General features: G+C 34.6%; 1 protein-coding gene across 6 annotated transcripts in view; it reads right to left on the bottom strand.

Annotated features, from left to right (window-relative positions):
- The window catches only part of orb2 (cytoplasmic polyadenylation element-binding protein orb2), a 104,012-nt gene extending 88,770 nt beyond the window's left edge, over positions 1–15,242 (bottom strand). The window contains exons 1-3 of one of the 6 annotated variants that reach the window (XM_085940636.1): positions 14,924–15,242; positions 14,662–14,732; positions 10,094–10,790 (exon numbers count right to left, since the gene is read on the bottom strand). In XM_085940636.1, coding sequence (XP_085796762.1) covers positions 10,094–10,582 — 489 coding nt within the window. In that variant the 5' untranslated portion in view covers positions 10,583–10,790; positions 14,662–14,732; positions 14,924–15,242. Of the gene's footprint in view, positions 1–10,093; positions 10,791–14,661 lie in introns of all 6 variants that reach the window. The other 5 variants (XM_085940634.1, XM_085940637.1, XM_085940632.1 and 2 more) reach the window with 5 other exon arrangements.
- Between the last annotated feature and the right edge of the window lie 2,615 nt (positions 15,243–17,857).

Below are 17,857 nucleotides of genomic sequence, written 5' to 3' on the forward strand. Positions count from 1 at the left end.
AATTCAATTGTCGTAGCTGATTTTGACAAAATTCATGAATTCAAGAATGAAAACCTAACCTAACCTAACAAATAATCCAGTATATCGGCTATTTTCAAAAATTCTTTGCTTCTGGCTTTCTGCAAAGTGTAAACCGACAAGAACCGTGTTTTATTTAGACATGAATTTTATGTCAGTTCTATACTACCGAAAGAGGTTGGACGGTGAAGTGCGATACGGCGAACTGCATACGTACAAGTTTCCGGACACAGATAGAGGTACAATCACCTTCTTGCTAACCTACATTTGAATCATTCAAAATTTTATATAAATATTCACGAAATGATTGTATGTATTTCTTATTTATAATCTAGGTATCTATTTTTGTGTCTTTCCCGTGTATGTCAGTGGTTTTATTTTGACATGAATTTGACCTTGATGCTATACGGCTGTCCGTTTCTCCGATACAACATCGATCTGCGATACGGGTAACAGCAAAACTACATACAATTTTCCGGATACGCAGACAACCGCGGTAAAATTTAAATGTTGAAGGTAATGTAGTACCTATCAGAAAATGACATTTATTAATTCAGACGTTGATTCACACACTGTCAAGTGGATTGTGAAACCCTTCAACTGTGACATTTCTTATGTCAGAGGAGCCAGGAGGATTGGATATTAATCCATTATTAAATGAAGCAAGCATTGAATTTCAGAAAATAGCGCGTAACTGTATATTTTTGGATGTGAAGATTTGCAAAGGCTTTCAAAACTACAAATGAGACAGTGATAAAAGACGGTTCCATGAATAAACAGAACATGAAGAAATAGAACGGTGACAAAACAGAACACCGATTAACAGAACTATGATATTTTAGGGAAAATATAACATTTAATATTGAATTAATTGTAAGAGATCTTTATGTTGTATAGATAATTAATAACACATGTTTTCAATGCACCGTAAAAAATCAAATTATTTAATTTCTTCATTTCTAATCGCTGGAAAGCGTCAATTAAGCGGGACTCAAATCGGTGTTGCCGGCAAGTTAGGTATATCTCGTCTTAATCGATCTAATAATATGTTCAAAATGCTTGGGTTACTAGGTACAACAAAATAATTAGTTTAATAATTCTGATCAAAATCAAGCAGATACATTGAGGTTTTTACGCCGAATGGCCAACATCAAATGATTATATATTATATTAAATATTTATACTTATATATTTCGTTTATAAACTTAAGTTTTATAAATATTTGATTAATGAATAGATACAACAAAAATGAATGTTTTATTTGTCCATTGGCTGTTCTGTTTTGTCCGGTTACCCGCATCACCCTACTGTTACACCCCCGAATGGTCCCCATTTGGGGATGTCTCTGTGAATCTGGAGAGGCCCTAATCGGTATCACATCAACAAATAGTAAGGGTTGATTGCGAAAATAATTAAATAATTTTAAATATCTGACCAGCAACATTGTCTGAATGCCGTTAAAAAATACGAATGGCAACGCCGCATTTGTTCGGCTCGTAATCGACCGTTTGTTTTTAGCGGGAGAAGCATTTTTGACAGCAACGCAGTAAGCTGTGTTAACCTCGCTATCCGTCAAAATTAAATTGAAAAGAATTTGTATAAAAATGTAACCATTTAGAATATATTAACGTAAATATACCTTGCCGTTTCCACCACAATTCCGGTGTGTTATTTGTCCACCTCCAAGTCCTAAATCCAGACGAAAATCCATACAACGAAGCAAAGTGACAGCATGTTTTCACTTTCGAAAATGGAGGGAAATGACACTACCTTTGTAGACCAGCATTTTTAATCTCACGTACATATAAAAAAAATACTACAACAAGCGTGAAGTTCGATAGTTTTGACAGAAAACTAGACGTAGTCGACGGGGTGTCAAGCGAGAGAAATAGATGAAACATTGTAGATGTAGATAGAGTTGAGTAGATACTTCGATATTTTTTTTCCATGGCTAGTTGGAATATTGAGAATTGACGTTGACAATACATTACAATATTTGCAGAATTTTAGCCATTACTTTCAGTGAAATACAAACTATTTTTTTGATTGTTGTTTTCCAATAATTATAACAAGAACACAAACTAATAATATACTGATCGTTAAATTCCTATACAGACACTGGCCTTTCATCCGGGAGCTCCGGTTTCGATTCCAGTAAGGTCACCATAAATTTATGTGATTTTCTCGAAGTCTGGGTATTTGTGATTGTTTCATTTCTATTACTGTTTCACTACATTACTGTTATTGGGCATCTTGGCCTGTTGTAGTTTTATAAAGAATATTTAACAAAAAATACAATTAAGTAATTATATCATATAAATTTGGTACTAAGTATATATCATGATTATTGTTTTTCAAGAAAATATTGGAATTCTTAATTTCTTTCGATATGACGCCCTTAGATGTAGATAAAGTCGACGATATCATCCCAAACATTTGCTAGATACGTCTACGCATGTCCAAGGTTAAATTGTTTCTCTATAAAAGCAACGTACAGAAATCTGTTGAACACCAAAAACAGAACCATTCCAATAACTCTGACATAAAATAATTACAAAAATAACTTTTTATATACAACGTTTTTAAATTTTCTGTTGAATCATATAAACTTGACAATTCTATGTATTAATAAATACTTTTTATTATACTTGATAGAAATACTGAATACTGAAATGTCATTTTGACATTTCATATTGATTTCCATAGTGTCGCACGTATATACCTATTAATAATTTAGTTGCTAGGACCCCCTTAGTAACCAATAACAGTGTTTTACTTTTTCCGAAATAACTTTCCATACAAAACAGAATTAACTGAAAATGAATTCAATTCTGCTTAAAGATTGCCAAAAGTATTAAAAGAATGCATTATCATCGTGTTATGATATATTGTAAAAGTTTAAAACGTCTAGCTAGTTGGGAAATTAGTTAAAAATCGATTGCAAGATTTGTATTGGACAAACAAGAATACGAGCTAATAAAAACGTGGTAATAAAATAACAAATTTTTGTTCTAAAAATTACACAACATTGTATCATTATCTCAAACACGTGAGGTGACAATGTTTTCAATAAAGTTCTTTGGTTCCATAATGAGATTTTTTTTTAATAAATTTTCATTCATTTATAGTCTGTGTTTCTTTTGCTTAAAGGTCAAGAGCCTGAAAAAATATGAACGGAAAATCAATATAGTGAAAAAAACTGCCTAGTCGTAAAAGAAAGAATGCAGATAATTTTAAAAAATACGCAAAAGCTGATAACACGGAAAAAAATGGCAAGAAAGCTTAAAAAAGGTCTCGACTTTGAATTAAGTAGGTTATTAGATTATAATAGGAAGAGCTTGTATTACTTAAAGAAACGGAAGCTTACACTGTTTATTTAATGAATACTACACCAATCTGTCCCTTGATACAATCTAGTATACGGTCTAGGCTTAAGTCTCAATTACATTGAGCTTCTTTACGAGCTGTTTATTGGCGAATTTAAAAGCGGGCGATTCAGCTACTGCGATTTGATGATTACACACACAACTTTCCATTCGCAGAGAAGCCACAAGCCAACGACTATTTTGACGGAACTTAGTTCGTTTTTTTACCGGGAGGTTGGTACTGCGCTCTACTGCGCAGACGCAGTAGGGCCACACGCCGGCGTGTAGCGTGTGAAGTTGACCGGCTTTCAACTTTTCTCGGTAGAGTGTTGACAACCTGCTTATTAGCTTATTCGATGATTACACTGGGCGACTTAACAGGCAGATTGTAAATTCGCCAATAAACAGCTCGTAAAGAAGCTCAATGTAATTGAGGCTTTAGTAATTTTTCGTAATATACTACGGAATTCTGGCGTCAATCAAAAAAACTATGTAAGATTACATACTGTAGTTTAAATGCTAGAAGATATCAATATTTGGCCACGTATTTTTGTCAACTTATAGATACGTGGTGTAAATAAGAACTATGCCATTTTTGGTAGTATTGACTTACATGTCCCTGATAATTATCATATAAATCGGGAGCATCAGCTGTTGTTTGTCCTCCCAAGGAGTAGAACTAACCTGCCATTGGTGATGCCAATTGGGAGGGCAATAACAGTGTTCAACCAAATCGAAAATTTGTAATGTTTACTGTATGTAAAAAAAAATCGGTGTGTGTACTTATGTACGCGCGTTAGAAGTTATACTTCTTTGGCGTAACAAAACAAAAACAAAACTTGTGATAAACTAGATTCTTTGACTAGCTCTTAATTATCATGTTAAATTACACACTCAATAAAAAGTACCGCTTATTGGAACGCCGTCGGTTTATTTCTCAAAGTTCTTACTCCATACTTCAGTTATAGTTTGTCAATTTATGGCTACGGCCGTATGTTATAGCTTAACCACCGGGAAATGCCAATAGAAATGGCGTATTAAAAAAAAAATACTACCTTATTCTTAGGTCAATAATTATTGTAACGCAATCATTCATATGATGTTTATCACATTTGAATGGTCAAAGACATAGCTTATAATCAGTACTTATCTTTAGAATTATCTTCAAATGTGTTAATCGTACCCATTTTTTGAATAATAAAATGCCTAATTCTTGTCAAATTTGGGATCACAAAGATTATAAAATATAATTTTTTGTCGTAAATATGTCACTATATAATGTTAACATTAATTTTACTAATGGTTTTGTAAATGCGTTTAAAAATTATTAAATCTAAAAAATCTTAACACCACTGCACATGGACGTACTTTAAATATGACCATATTCTTAAACATAGATTAGATCGAGAGGTTTAAAAGAATACTATTTTATGTAATAAAAATACTTTATATAGTCATCAAATGTTTAAAATAATCATAAAGGATAATAAGGCTTCAAAATTATATAAATAGATTATCTACAATTTTTAAGGAATGTCCAGGGTTATGCTCTGAAAATACCATAAAAGCTCCATTTTGACCTACGCTGAGCATGTGGGCCCTTACGTATATGTTAAATTAGCTAAATAATAAAAAAAGGTCTCAGTTTTTTTTTTTTTTGGTGAGAAGTAACAAACCTGGTGATGAGAAGCAACAAGCAACATAATAATGACAACGCGTACTATAATTTATTGGACCGCGTACTATAATTCGGTGACAAAAAGATGGCAACAGTTGAGGGGTGTTAAAATATACCACCTTTGACAGTAAAGTTAACTAATTTTAATAATTAACCGCATGAATACATAATGATATATGTGATATATTTATTTTCTTTTATGGTGCTAACTGTCAAACTCATTGTGGAATGGTGGAGGAGGACAAAACCGGTCCAAAATTTTATTAATAAAGTGGAATAAATACTATACAATTGTGTTTTATTTAATTAAACAAATAATAACATATTTATCACATTTAGCTCTTTTTGGGTGTTAAGAGATAAATTAGAATACCTTCGCAGATATTGTATGGAATGGTGTGGTAGATAGTTTGACGTTGAGTGTCCACGACGAATGGGAAATTGAGGATTTTTCTTTGTGATGGTAAAAAAACAATTATTAGTGTTAGATCACTTCCAATGTTGATACTGGCTCAAAGCATACTTGAAGTTGGACATGCCTGTTATAGACGAAAGTTTTTTTCAACATCTTTGCATAAGAAGGTTTATTATTGAATCCTATATCAAAATTCGTGTCAGTACCTACTTAGTGCAATATACCTCGTAAGTGATGTAACACACAAGGTGCACTGGCGTTGTTTACCTCGGCGTAAACAAAAATACACACGGACTGTTATTGTCACAAAACTGTGCCAATGCGCCAGTGCCGTAAAAACCTCCGCATAGCCGCCCCGGTGCCTCGCCCCCTCGGCGATGGGGACGCGGGGCGGCCGGGGGGCGGAGCCGGGGTGGAGAAGCGGGGCCTGATATCGATTCTCGCCAGAACAAACTGGCACGCGATGCGGCCGCATTTTAAAAGTTGTAATGTCCGCTTTTGTATTATTGAGTGCCGCGGCGTTTTAAAGCCGGCCCCGTCGGCTGAGCGGCCTATGCGGGCGGCGAGACCCCTCCTGTTCGCAGTAAAAGTCCATAGTTATACAATACTTCTTGATACAAGAAGAAGAATAACACTCTCGTGGTGCAGTACGTAAGGCGCTGGCCTTCCATCCCGGAGCTATGGGTTCGATTCCCGGTGAGGTCAAAATATATTTACTTAATCTAATATGTAAATTCCTCAATTATCAAGAAAATGTCTCAAATTGCAGGCTTCGTAATTTTCCACGAGGTGCCTCTGGTAGGTAAAGACATCGTCTTAAATAAAGAATTTAGAGAGAGGGTTGGATTGGCTCAGTTAGTCTCGGTGACATTAAAAGTATCATCTCCATCCGCACACTAAATATCAAGATTTGAATTCGATGATTAACCTGCTCTCCATACGACGCTGCAAATTTCTCAAATTCCTCAAAGTAGGCCTCGGTCTAATAAAATAGAAACGTTAAAGCCATCGCCATGGACCAGAGTTTTAAAGAAGGGTACTTTATGACGGTCAGGCCGTATAGCCCAAGTAAAATAAAGCCCACCGACTGTCCTCACATATTAAACGCTCATTACATTTACGTGACAAACTTTAATACATATCATTATGATACATACGTAACTGTTGAAAATAACATATTTTAACACGTGTTCAAGTTTATCCCACCCAGTAAGTTAAGCCCCAGTATTTCCATTGCCGGAAATTGAAATATATCGGTTGGCGTAGATGTTAAAATGAATTAGACTGATATTTGCAGATAGAGGTTTTAAAAAACATTGAAAGTGAACATGGAAAACGTTGCTACTAAGGCCAAAGATTGATTAAATTAACTGCAAGTCAAGACAAACACAGAATATTTTAATTATTTCATAGTTACCAATTCAATATAACTAAAAAACGTTCTGGGATTGCGATCTAAAGATTTAATATAAATAATTTTAATCTTTTAGATTGGCTGCAAAAATTTAGAAGTCATTTATCTTATTTCGCACGATTTTCGCTATACCGGAGGGTGTCCAGTGCGGAAACCAAGTCGCAATGAACGATCAGTCCAACTAGAGATCACACAGACTTTCGTAGCTCTTCCCTTTCCAGAGGATACAAATAGCGTTATGCAATTTGCCACACAATTGTATTATGATCCATTATATAACGACACGCATGCAGAAGTCAAATGACCTAGAGTCAGTCGAGTTATCTCCATGAAGAATTGATAGTCGTTTGGCTTATAGGAAATTTGTAACGTCATGCGGTGAGAGAGAAGATCTATAATTCTCCATCTAGGCTCAACCAAAGCAATAATATAGATCAAAACATAACCACGGTATTTCAGACGTGAAATAATGTGTGTGTCTCCAAAGAGTGTAGATTATCATACAAAAACGTCTTTTACGGAGAATATTGTGACCGGTGTGAATTTTATCAGGCCGCGGGATACACCCCTTGACTTACGACTTTAGAGGCGCTGTGTCCATTTCTCCATTACGAGTGCTAAATGCTTATATGTCAATAATATTAATGGATTTATGTTGATACTTGCGGGAAAAAATATTTTTTTTTACCTGCACCGATTCTTGAGTCAATATGTTTTGTATAGACAATCCGTATACTTAATGGCGACAAAAACCGTGCCGCTGTGTCATTAGGATATGGAGTGTCGCATTCTCTGGCGACATCCTGAATACAGGTTCAATGAAGCGTCTCTTCACGAATATAGCAGCCACCAAGGACCTATAAGATTTGGCGGAGACATCGATTCTCAAAGTTTAAAACTCGAGGCCTTTGTAGTTTGGTAAGATGTCACGTCTTACAGTCATACAGGAGCACATGTATCACGCACGCATTCGAAAATAATACATGCGTGAAGATAAGAGTATAGACCGAGGCAAGTGATGTGACCTTGTGCTCATCCTATGCTCAGACGCTGGACCATAATATAGTACAGTAAGTATACTTTTATTGGAATAAAGGCACATGCTTTCTATAGTAGATAGTAGAGACACACACGATCGGTAAAGTTTAACAAGAAAGTCTCTCTGTCCAGAAGGGTTCAGTATAATATTTACAAAAATACTTAAACGAAATTGGCCGCAACAGAAATTAGACCGATTCGCGACAATGAGAGAAAAGCATTCAAACCGAAAGAAATTATTGTCAGGTAGCACTTTGCCAAAGTGGTAATTTGTACGAATTTTAACAATGAGTAACATTTATTACAACTGCATACTTTCCGTAATGAGAAGTATGATTTATTCTAACTCATGATGCTGGAGAATGTAGAAGACAGCAGAAGCGTCAGTATAAGAAGATCGCCTTGTCTACGTAATCTCTGCAGGTGGCTCAGTGTCCAAGGCGTTGGGGATCTGATACGACTGGCCATGACAGAAAGGTGTACTAACTGCACGCTGGTCACCAAGTTTCGATAGTCGGCACCAAAAGAAGTATAATTTGAAATTTTCAGATTAGATAAAATCAGAGAATTATTGTTCAATAATCCAGAATAAATATATGATACCTAATAGTGGCCTATATATTTAAATATTTAAAAATTTGTAATAATTTTGAATATTTTCGACTTCTAAGTAAATAAAAAATGCGAGCAGTGGCTTTATATAAATTGTCACGACACGATTCGATTCGAAATTGCGGATATTATTCTACTACCAAAACCTGGTAAGGACCCGCTTCTCTCCTGGAATCACAAACCTATAAGACTACTCCCTACGATGAGCAAAATCCTAGAGAGAATATTAAACTCCAGACTTCAAATCGTAATAAATGAGACAAAACTCGTTTCAGACAAGCAGCATGGGTTTAGAGCTGGTCACGCTACTAATTACTAACACCTGGGTATAACAGAAGGTTTCAACCAACATATTATGCACACAGTTGACTTGTTCCTAGATATTGCGAATGCCTTTGACAAAGTTTGGATTGAAGCCTTGACAATATTAATCTTTCAGATGCCGAAATGAATCAGGCAACCATTAAAGATACTCAGTTCTCACCAACAGACACTATTTTCAGTCAAACTCCATTTAATCAAATCCACAATCAGATAAGCCGGAGTCGTACTCGCTACAATCTATTACACACGGAACATCCCAATCCCATTCGCTACTATCCTTCTACTGCGCAGGCGTGGATAACTCACAAATTCTAACTGTCGCGTGAAAATTCAGAAGCTTCTTAACTTTTTTGATTCATGCATCTCGCAACTTGCACAATACGCATGTATACGTGCATTTTCTTGTTATGGCCGCGATAACACGTAGGTACTGTCGGCCAGTGGCGAAGGGTGGAGGTAGGCTGTTAAGATATGCCATAAATAGTGCACACTAAACTTTGTCAGTCATACGTATTTGTTTTCATTGAAATAAGACTACAGTTTACATATGGTTAGTTTTTAAAATTCAATTAAGCCCTGCGAAAACCACGCCATAATAGATAATAGTCAAAAAATACTCGTATATCTATAGAATATCTAACATTATGCAATTAAATCATACATACCTTTGAATATTTTATAGATAGATTAATATTTTTTATCTATTATAGTTTGACTTAGGCAAGGCTAAATGAATTTAAAAAAATTAACCAACAATATTATTATGTGTAATGTAAATTCTTAATCCAACTTCTTATTCTTAAACAAATACTTAAGTATGAATGAAAAAGTGTGCACAATTTTGTCGTACCACCCAATATAATATATTACCAAAACTAGTATGGTTTGGTTTAGGAAGGGTTTAATTGATTTTTAAAAACCAACCAACCCCATCTGTAAATTTTATTGTAGTGTTAGTTCAATAAAAACAAATATGTTTGACTAACAAAGTTTAATGTGCACTATTTATAGCAGATTTTAACAGCCTACCTCCACCCTGCACATGTAAACGAGGTATAAAGGAAAGGGAATACATAATATAAAACCCCGGTTTCTTCAAATTACATACTACAATTTTTGATCAATGGTAACTAACTCTTTCTTATATATAAGTATGTACCCATAAAATAAATTTAAAAAAAACAAACACAACACAACACAAAAATCTTTCTTTATTGGCATATCTTCACCTGAAACATCTGAGATTCGTCCATATCCCCCGGCTGTTGGACTTTGCCAGGGTACGAGGTACTCCGTCTAAACTTGGGCGGAGAGTTATTCTGCCCTCTCTGCTGCATGTTGGGAGGAATCTGCTGATGGTTCTGCTGCGTCCTCCCTCTGCCCCACGCCGCGCCGGAGTTGTTGCCGCCGCTCCAGGAGCCGCCCCCGCTCGTCCACGGCCTGAAGCCGGGGCCTCTGGAGCTGGGCGCCTGCTGCGGAGGTTGAGATCTGTGTCTGTTGGCCCCGTTCGATCCGTTCTGCGAGTTGAGGATGTCGTTCTGGTTCTGCCATATGGCCGGGGAGGAGTTGTTGGTGTTGCCCGACGACTGCTGGTGCTGCAGCATGATCGGGTGGTGCTGCTGCGACGTCACGTGGTGGCTGTTGGGGTTATCTTCGTCCAGGTTGTCGTTTTCGCCCGACACGCAATTCGACGCCGAGTTGAATTTGAACTCTCCCATGTTAAATATTTTAACTTTTTCTATTTTTTTTATGGGTACTAGTATTATAAATAGGTACTAGTATAGTTGGTACTAATAGGTTTTTGGCGCTTTTTTGATTTAACTGTGTTAACTTTCACCTATTCGAGAGAATTTTATTTTTTATTATCATTTTTTGTCGTAATTTTGACTAAAAAATCATTTTTGTATATTTTTAAAACGATATCACCTAAGCAATCAAAAGTAAACCAATTTATTTTAAATATTGCACTGTTTAAATAAATCAATACCTTATTTCAATAAGGCAGTGGCGAAGGGTTTTTGTCAGTCATACGTATTTGTTTTTATTGAAATTAGACTACAATAATTTATTTACAGATGGTGTTAGTTAGTTTTTAAAAATAAATTAAACCCTGCGAAAACCGAGCCATAATAAATAAAAGTTAAAAAATATTCGTTATATATTTATAAAATATCTAAAGTTATGCAATTAAATCATACATAACTTTGGATACTTTATAGATAGAATATTTTTTTTACCTATTAAGTACCTATAGTTTGGTTTGGGTAGGGTAGTTGGGTAGTTAAAAATTAACAATAAGTATGTGTAAATATGTATTCTTAATCCAATGAAAATAAATAAGTATGAATGACAAGTGTGCACAATTATGTCGTATCACCCATAACATACCAAAACTTTTATGGTTTGGTTAATTTCAATAGTTTCTGTAAATTGTAGTCGTAGTTCAAAAAAAACAAATACATATGACTAACAAGCTTAATGTGCACTCTTTATGGCGCATCTTAACAGCCTACACCCACCCTTCGCTGCTGCACAATAAGGAAAAAAAATTCAAAATTTCACGGTTTTGAGTTAATAATTAACATTCGATGTAAAAAGGACATCTCTTTTAAAAAAATCTTCAACGTGTCAAAAAATAGAAAACCCTTTCCGAGTTAATCATTAATTCAAACACACACTGAAATGCCTGTGTTAATTCCTAATTAAACTGTAAAATTTAATTGTGCATTGCTAAATTCCACTAAACTAAATTAAAAAAACATCCATTTTTCTCAAAATCAAGACTTAAAAATTTTATATAAATAAAAGTTATAAATTTAAAAAAAAGCTTTTTCGAGTTGTTTCCCTATTGAAATATAAAAATGGTAATTAATAGTGCCTAATCCAGAACAAGATACATCCTAATAATAATAAATGTCCGCATACAAATTATACATAGGTTTATAAACTTTTGCTGTTACAAAAACTTAATTTAGGTAGATACAAGCACATGTATTTTTGTCTGCAAACATTAGATATTAAGTATCAAATTAAAAATAGTTTGGACATTATACGTCATGATACAAATGTGCGTGCTTTAATCAAGACAACATTTAACAAGACCGCGCGTCGATGACCGCCTTCTGATGAAACATTAACTACACCTGCTTGTGGTCGCACAAGTTTTCTATCTGTGGCAATGTTTGTTAACAGTTTTTATGCAATGTTTATTTGTTTACGGGCATATGTATCTTGGTCCAGACTAGGCACACTGAAACGTATTTTACTGTCTTGTCCTAAACGTATGCAGCGAATGGGTTGTATGAATGTATTTTTTTTACGTTTTTTAATGAGAGTTGTTAATCATTCACTCACCTAACCTTATCGGAGAATTTAGAAGATAACCGTGCAAGAATCAATAATTAACTCGTGACCCGGATTCGAATTGTTTGGTACCTACTTAGGTAATTAATAATGTAACCAAGCAAAACACATTGCAACCGATAGCGCATTAAGGTACGTGGAGGCCAGAGGCACTGATTTATATCGAGTCAAATTTAACTAATCCAATATTCAGTAAAAAATATACTTACTTTTAAAAAAAGTAAATACAAAATTTACAAATTAACATAGAAGTTAATGGCCCCACCAAACCACAACCGCCCCGCACCACATCCGGTCTTAATCGGGCGTATCACGGGAAAGGATCATAATCTTTTTGACTGGGATTATCTCAGGAGCAGTTACCCAAGACTAAAGTCGCCATGCATCCACACGTGCTTTGACTGAATTTACATGACTTAAAGTTAATAGTTTTACAAATTAACAATTTCATTGGATTGCTTTGATTTGTGTATTGTTTGTTCGTATTTCTTGAGTGGTTTGGAGACCCCCTTGCGGAATTTACTCTATGCGATAGTCCGCCATACAGTAATAAAATTTGCTGCAAGGATATTAAATTTTACACAAACTAGACGTGAAAAATACATGCAGCTGAGAATAGAGTCAAATACTTGACTAAATGTAGGGATTTATTGATAAAACAAGTTAAAATTACCAAACTATTTCTTTTATTCAACGAAAAATTCACAAGATTTTAAGAATGTATCATTCTAATTATTGAACATACATAATTCTGAAAACACAAATGAGAAAATATACCCAAGAGAAAAAAACTTTTTCAAAAAGTACTAAGACACCCGACAGGTTCGAACCTGCGTCTCTTGGGTATCGCACCCTAATTTGTCTCAATTAAGCATGGCAGTCATAGCATAGTGGTAGTGCACAGAGTGCGATACCCAAGAGACGCAGGTTCGAAGCCTGCCGGGTCTTACTTTTTTCAAAACGATATTTTTCTATCGGCTATAATTTTCTCATAAGTGTTTTCAGAATTATGTAGGTATTTTTAAATTTACTGATTGAAAAGAGCGCACATTTAAAATTAAATTGTGAAGAATTGAAGGCGTCCCCCGAAAAGGGGCCCATATAATGCAGCATGTCAAAAAGTGATTTTATTGACTAAAACGGGTCTATATAGCATTCATTGCTCACGTTATTGGAAAGTTTTATTATTTTATCTGCCACAGTTTTTGAGATATTAGCAATACTAAAATGCTTACCGTAGAAGAAGGGTATATATGATTTATTTTATTATCTAAAATAAAAAAAATAAAAAATTTGTCAATGATAAAGAGTGCTTTCATGAACATAATTATTATCACAGATATACTCCAAAAGTCCGCATGTTCGAATAAAACGTTTTTTTCCTTTCCTGAACAATTTTGTTTTTGCATATACTTAGACCTCTTTTCGGGGGACGCCTTCAATTATTATTTTTTGAGTGCTTAACAACCAATTCTGGTGAATATGTATTGTAAAAATACTTCCGCAACGCTATATAAACAGGTATGGAAAGAGAGAGAGAAATAATCGAGTTTATAAAAATACGTAGTTATGAAAGCTTGGAAAAAAAATTGGTAAATATGCTGCAGAGGTGGCCATTAGATTTTACAACTTTCTTTTTAGACCAAACCAAACTTAACCTAACCTAATATTACCTCATATAATCTTAGTTTGTGATAATGGTGCATCAAAATGTTTAATAAAATAAAACGATTATTGGATCGAAAAGCCGATGCGCCGACAGAAAAAGGTATTTATTATAATTGTCTACATGGAATAAACTGTTTTCGTAAAAAAAAAAATATAAAAGCTCATGGCCACCTCTGCGGCACAATTACAGAAAAATTTTGAAAAATGAAAGAAATATTTGTCAACTTGATACGTTTTTTTTACGATTAAATCAATTATAAACGAAATCTGACTAGATATCCGGTATTGATCGCATAAAAAAACACATTTCTAGGTTACTTCTGCTCGATCAATATTATTATTTCACCGGAAAATGCCGTAAAATGTAATCGGATTGAGCAGATTAGAATTTAATTGACGTTTTCTATACACAAATATCCAACGACTTGAAATTTAATGCGAATATCGACCTATTTTTTTTAGGTTATGTGCGATATTTTTGTTTATGGTTTAATTTAAATAACACAATATTATAGGTAGGTAAATAATTAACAAATTTCATTTTTGGAATGTTTCTACCTCCATAAACTTACCTATAAATAGGTAAAATGAGGTTAGTATTTTAATTTAAAATATTAAGTACCTACTAGATATTAATAATATATTAAATGTAGGTAAATATAAATTTAATAAAATAATAATAAGGTATGAAAGAATTGAGAGTTTTAATACTAATATGTTTTAGTGAAAATAATGTCGTGGAAATGCACTATTATCTGATACCAACCTACTAATTGACAAAATTGTTCTAGATTTTTCAATTTTCTATTATAAAATGATAGTTTTTCGGTTATACAACTGTTATTATATACAAATACATTAGTTTTATTATTAATTTAGCTATTTTTTATACAAATATAACGTATTAAATGATCATATCCGTGTCATCAAAAAAAAAAAAAAAACACTAGAAAATTTTCAACACAGATTTTCGAGTATTTTTACAATTTTATTATTTATGTTAGATTAAAACTATATAAACACTATACACTGGTTTGGATTCACTGTGAATGCGCACTGTTTTACGGTATTTAAATTGATTTATTTTGAAAATTGTGAAATTTCGCGATACGGCCGCGGTGTACAGTGTGTGGAAAAATGTCTTTCGGGAATTTTCCTCGCGAAATTTCAGCGGGCCCCCCTTTTCAGAGCGGTCACGGGAGGGGCACAGCCGTCCGCGAACAGCACGGCTAGTTCGATATCAACAAAATCATGTCCGCGGTGTTATTATTTCCAATTGAAAACGTATTTTCCGTGATCTCGGGTCGCGCACAACGCAGTCGGAGGGCGGCCATTTATGCCCGGTCTGTTCGAGATTTTACCAGGTGGCGGCACCTGACTCTCTCGATCTATTTCCATCCGTGTAATTCCTAGCGAATACGTCACAAAACCGAAACAAAAACACGCGAAAACAGACTCTATTCACATCTTCCACAACGCGCGTAAACGTATAACAAACGAAAGACTTGCGACAAAGTTCACAGTGTTCTAAATACGGCGAGCAAATTCAAAACGTAACAAAAAAAACAATATATTACACCACAATAATACCTCTTCTCTCATTACATAAGATCTATTTTCGCTTACAATGTAAGATACTCGAGTTATCTATCGTGCCGTAGTGCCGCGGAAATATAAAAAAAACACAAGCGCCTAATTTGCAAATTATACAATATACCTTAATAGTAAATGTTTTAAGGTCTGTTTTAGCATGATTTATTAATGGACTTGTGTACGTTTCTGCACCCGTCGGATCGATACTGTAATAGACCTGCGCGGAAATGTCTGCGCTCACTACAAAAATATGTCTTCCGCTATTACTTTGAGAAAAATCCGAAAGGGGCGCTAGTGTGAAAACATATGATGATTATCGCTATGATCACTACGCTTGACAATTGAATGACAAGACTGTGTTGATGTGGAAATTTGACAAAATAGGTTAACCTAATTCGGGAAAAATTCAAGAATACATATTGAAAGCTGTTAATATATGTGTAATAATATTATAAAATATATATTACTACTGATTCTCATACTATTGTCATGACGGAAGTACTGTACGTGTTTTGTTTTAAATAGAAAATGTTAGATTTTAAGCTACGTAGGGTGAATCATTTGTTATAATAGAGCTACCTAAACTTAGTAATCACAAAAATATATTTCCATTAAAAAAAATCAGCTTACTGGTTGGAAACAAATGTATTAAGTAATTAACATAAAAGGTTTAACAGGACTTTTAGGATTTTTATTAATTTTGTATGTTTTAGTGGTATATTTTGTTAGTACTTAATGTATCCATCCAACACAATATTTCTTAGATATTGTAGTTATGAAAGGGTGAAAAAAAATTCTGTATAAAAAATGGAGTGGCATTTTGGCGCTGCCTAGGGGCGGCATTTTGTCTAGGGAGGTCGTTGCATGCATTCTAATAGTAATCGTGATAGAGATAACTAATAATTAATTATTATTGATTTTAATGTAAGATTTCATCTGAAATTTCAATGAAGATGTTACTATAACAGTTTTACCATCAATAAATTTTCCGCAATTTTCATCAATAGCGTTCGATGCATCAAAACCGTAACGTGGTGACCGTAGCGTTTCCCATATGATTCGCGCTGCTAGCGACATGCGGAATTCATTAGTACCGCAAACTGTCAGATTGGATACACAAAAAAATGTACGTAGAGAAAATAATTGATTATATTTCGATGTTTTTATTTTTTATATAACCGCTCTAATCGACAATGACACTGATTGTGCGATTGGATATATTTAAAGAACTGTTTATTGTGTGTTATTTTACAATTTAAGTGCGATTTTAACATTTTTTTATGTATGTATTTAATCATTTATGTGAAGGTATTTTTTCAATGCAGTTGATACCTATCAGTTTGGTTTTATTTTTTATAGTTTATTGTTGTTGTCGAATGTAAATATATCCGTAAACGTGGGTAAAATTTTAGATTCGATTTTTTTTATATTCAACTGCATTGCGCTGCATCTTGGGTCGATCGCAAAACAATCGTACCTACCACTAAATACCAGTGACGTCCCGTGGGGGTAGGCAGATTGAGCGTCGCTTGGAGGCGGCAGTTACTCGAAGGGTGGCAAATCGAGGAGAATCATTTGGAATATATAGAAATAGCTACGTAAAATTAGTAATAACGAAAATATATTTCCATAAAAAAATTCAACTCACTGGTTTTGTCGGGTTTGCGATATCTAGTTTACTTCCGTTGCCCTTCGACATCCTTGGTGACCAGGGGCCTTATGTTAGAACTTGTTAGAGTTGTAGTCGCCCGGTCGACATGACGTCATATGACATCATTGTGACGTACTACCGGAGTGATAATAGCATTCGAGAAAATAACGCTAGTCAAATACTGGCGTTATTCATTGTCCCCATACATAAATAGGTGTTTCAGCATAATAATATCTATGGTGAGCAGTGTGTGTTGGGCGGCTTGCCTCGAGCGTGTATTGGCTTACGTCATGTCGTCGGGTGACTTTATATCACCAGTTATAACATAGGCCTGCAGAAACGACACGTGCAGATTTGCGAATAATTATTACAGTCTGATATTTTGTTAGTAATGTATCCATACAATACATTTTTTAGATATTGGACTCATGAAAGGATGGCAAAAATACTGTATAAAAATGGGGCGGCATTTTGGCGCTGCCTAGGGGCGGCATTTTATCTAGGGACGCCACTGCTAAAGACTCATTCACGCAAAGGGCATAAAGTCAGTTCGCCGTATCACACTTCACCGTGAAATGTTGTATCGGAAATATGGCCGTCAGTGACGCACCCAGGATTTAATATTGGGGGGGGCCCAAGGAGGAGAATGTAAATTAGTCCCATTGGCTCTTTTTCTTCTTCACAGCTTAATTTCTCGTTTATCGGTCTTTTGTCTATT

The sequence above is a fragment of the Rhyacophila brunnea genome, unplaced genomic scaffold, assembly GCF_057557595.1.
Source record: "Rhyacophila brunnea isolate RB1 unplaced genomic scaffold, BYU_Rbru_1.0 scaffold_13, whole genome shotgun sequence".
NCBI lineage: Eukaryota > Metazoa > Arthropoda > Insecta > Trichoptera > Rhyacophilidae > Rhyacophila > Rhyacophila brunnea.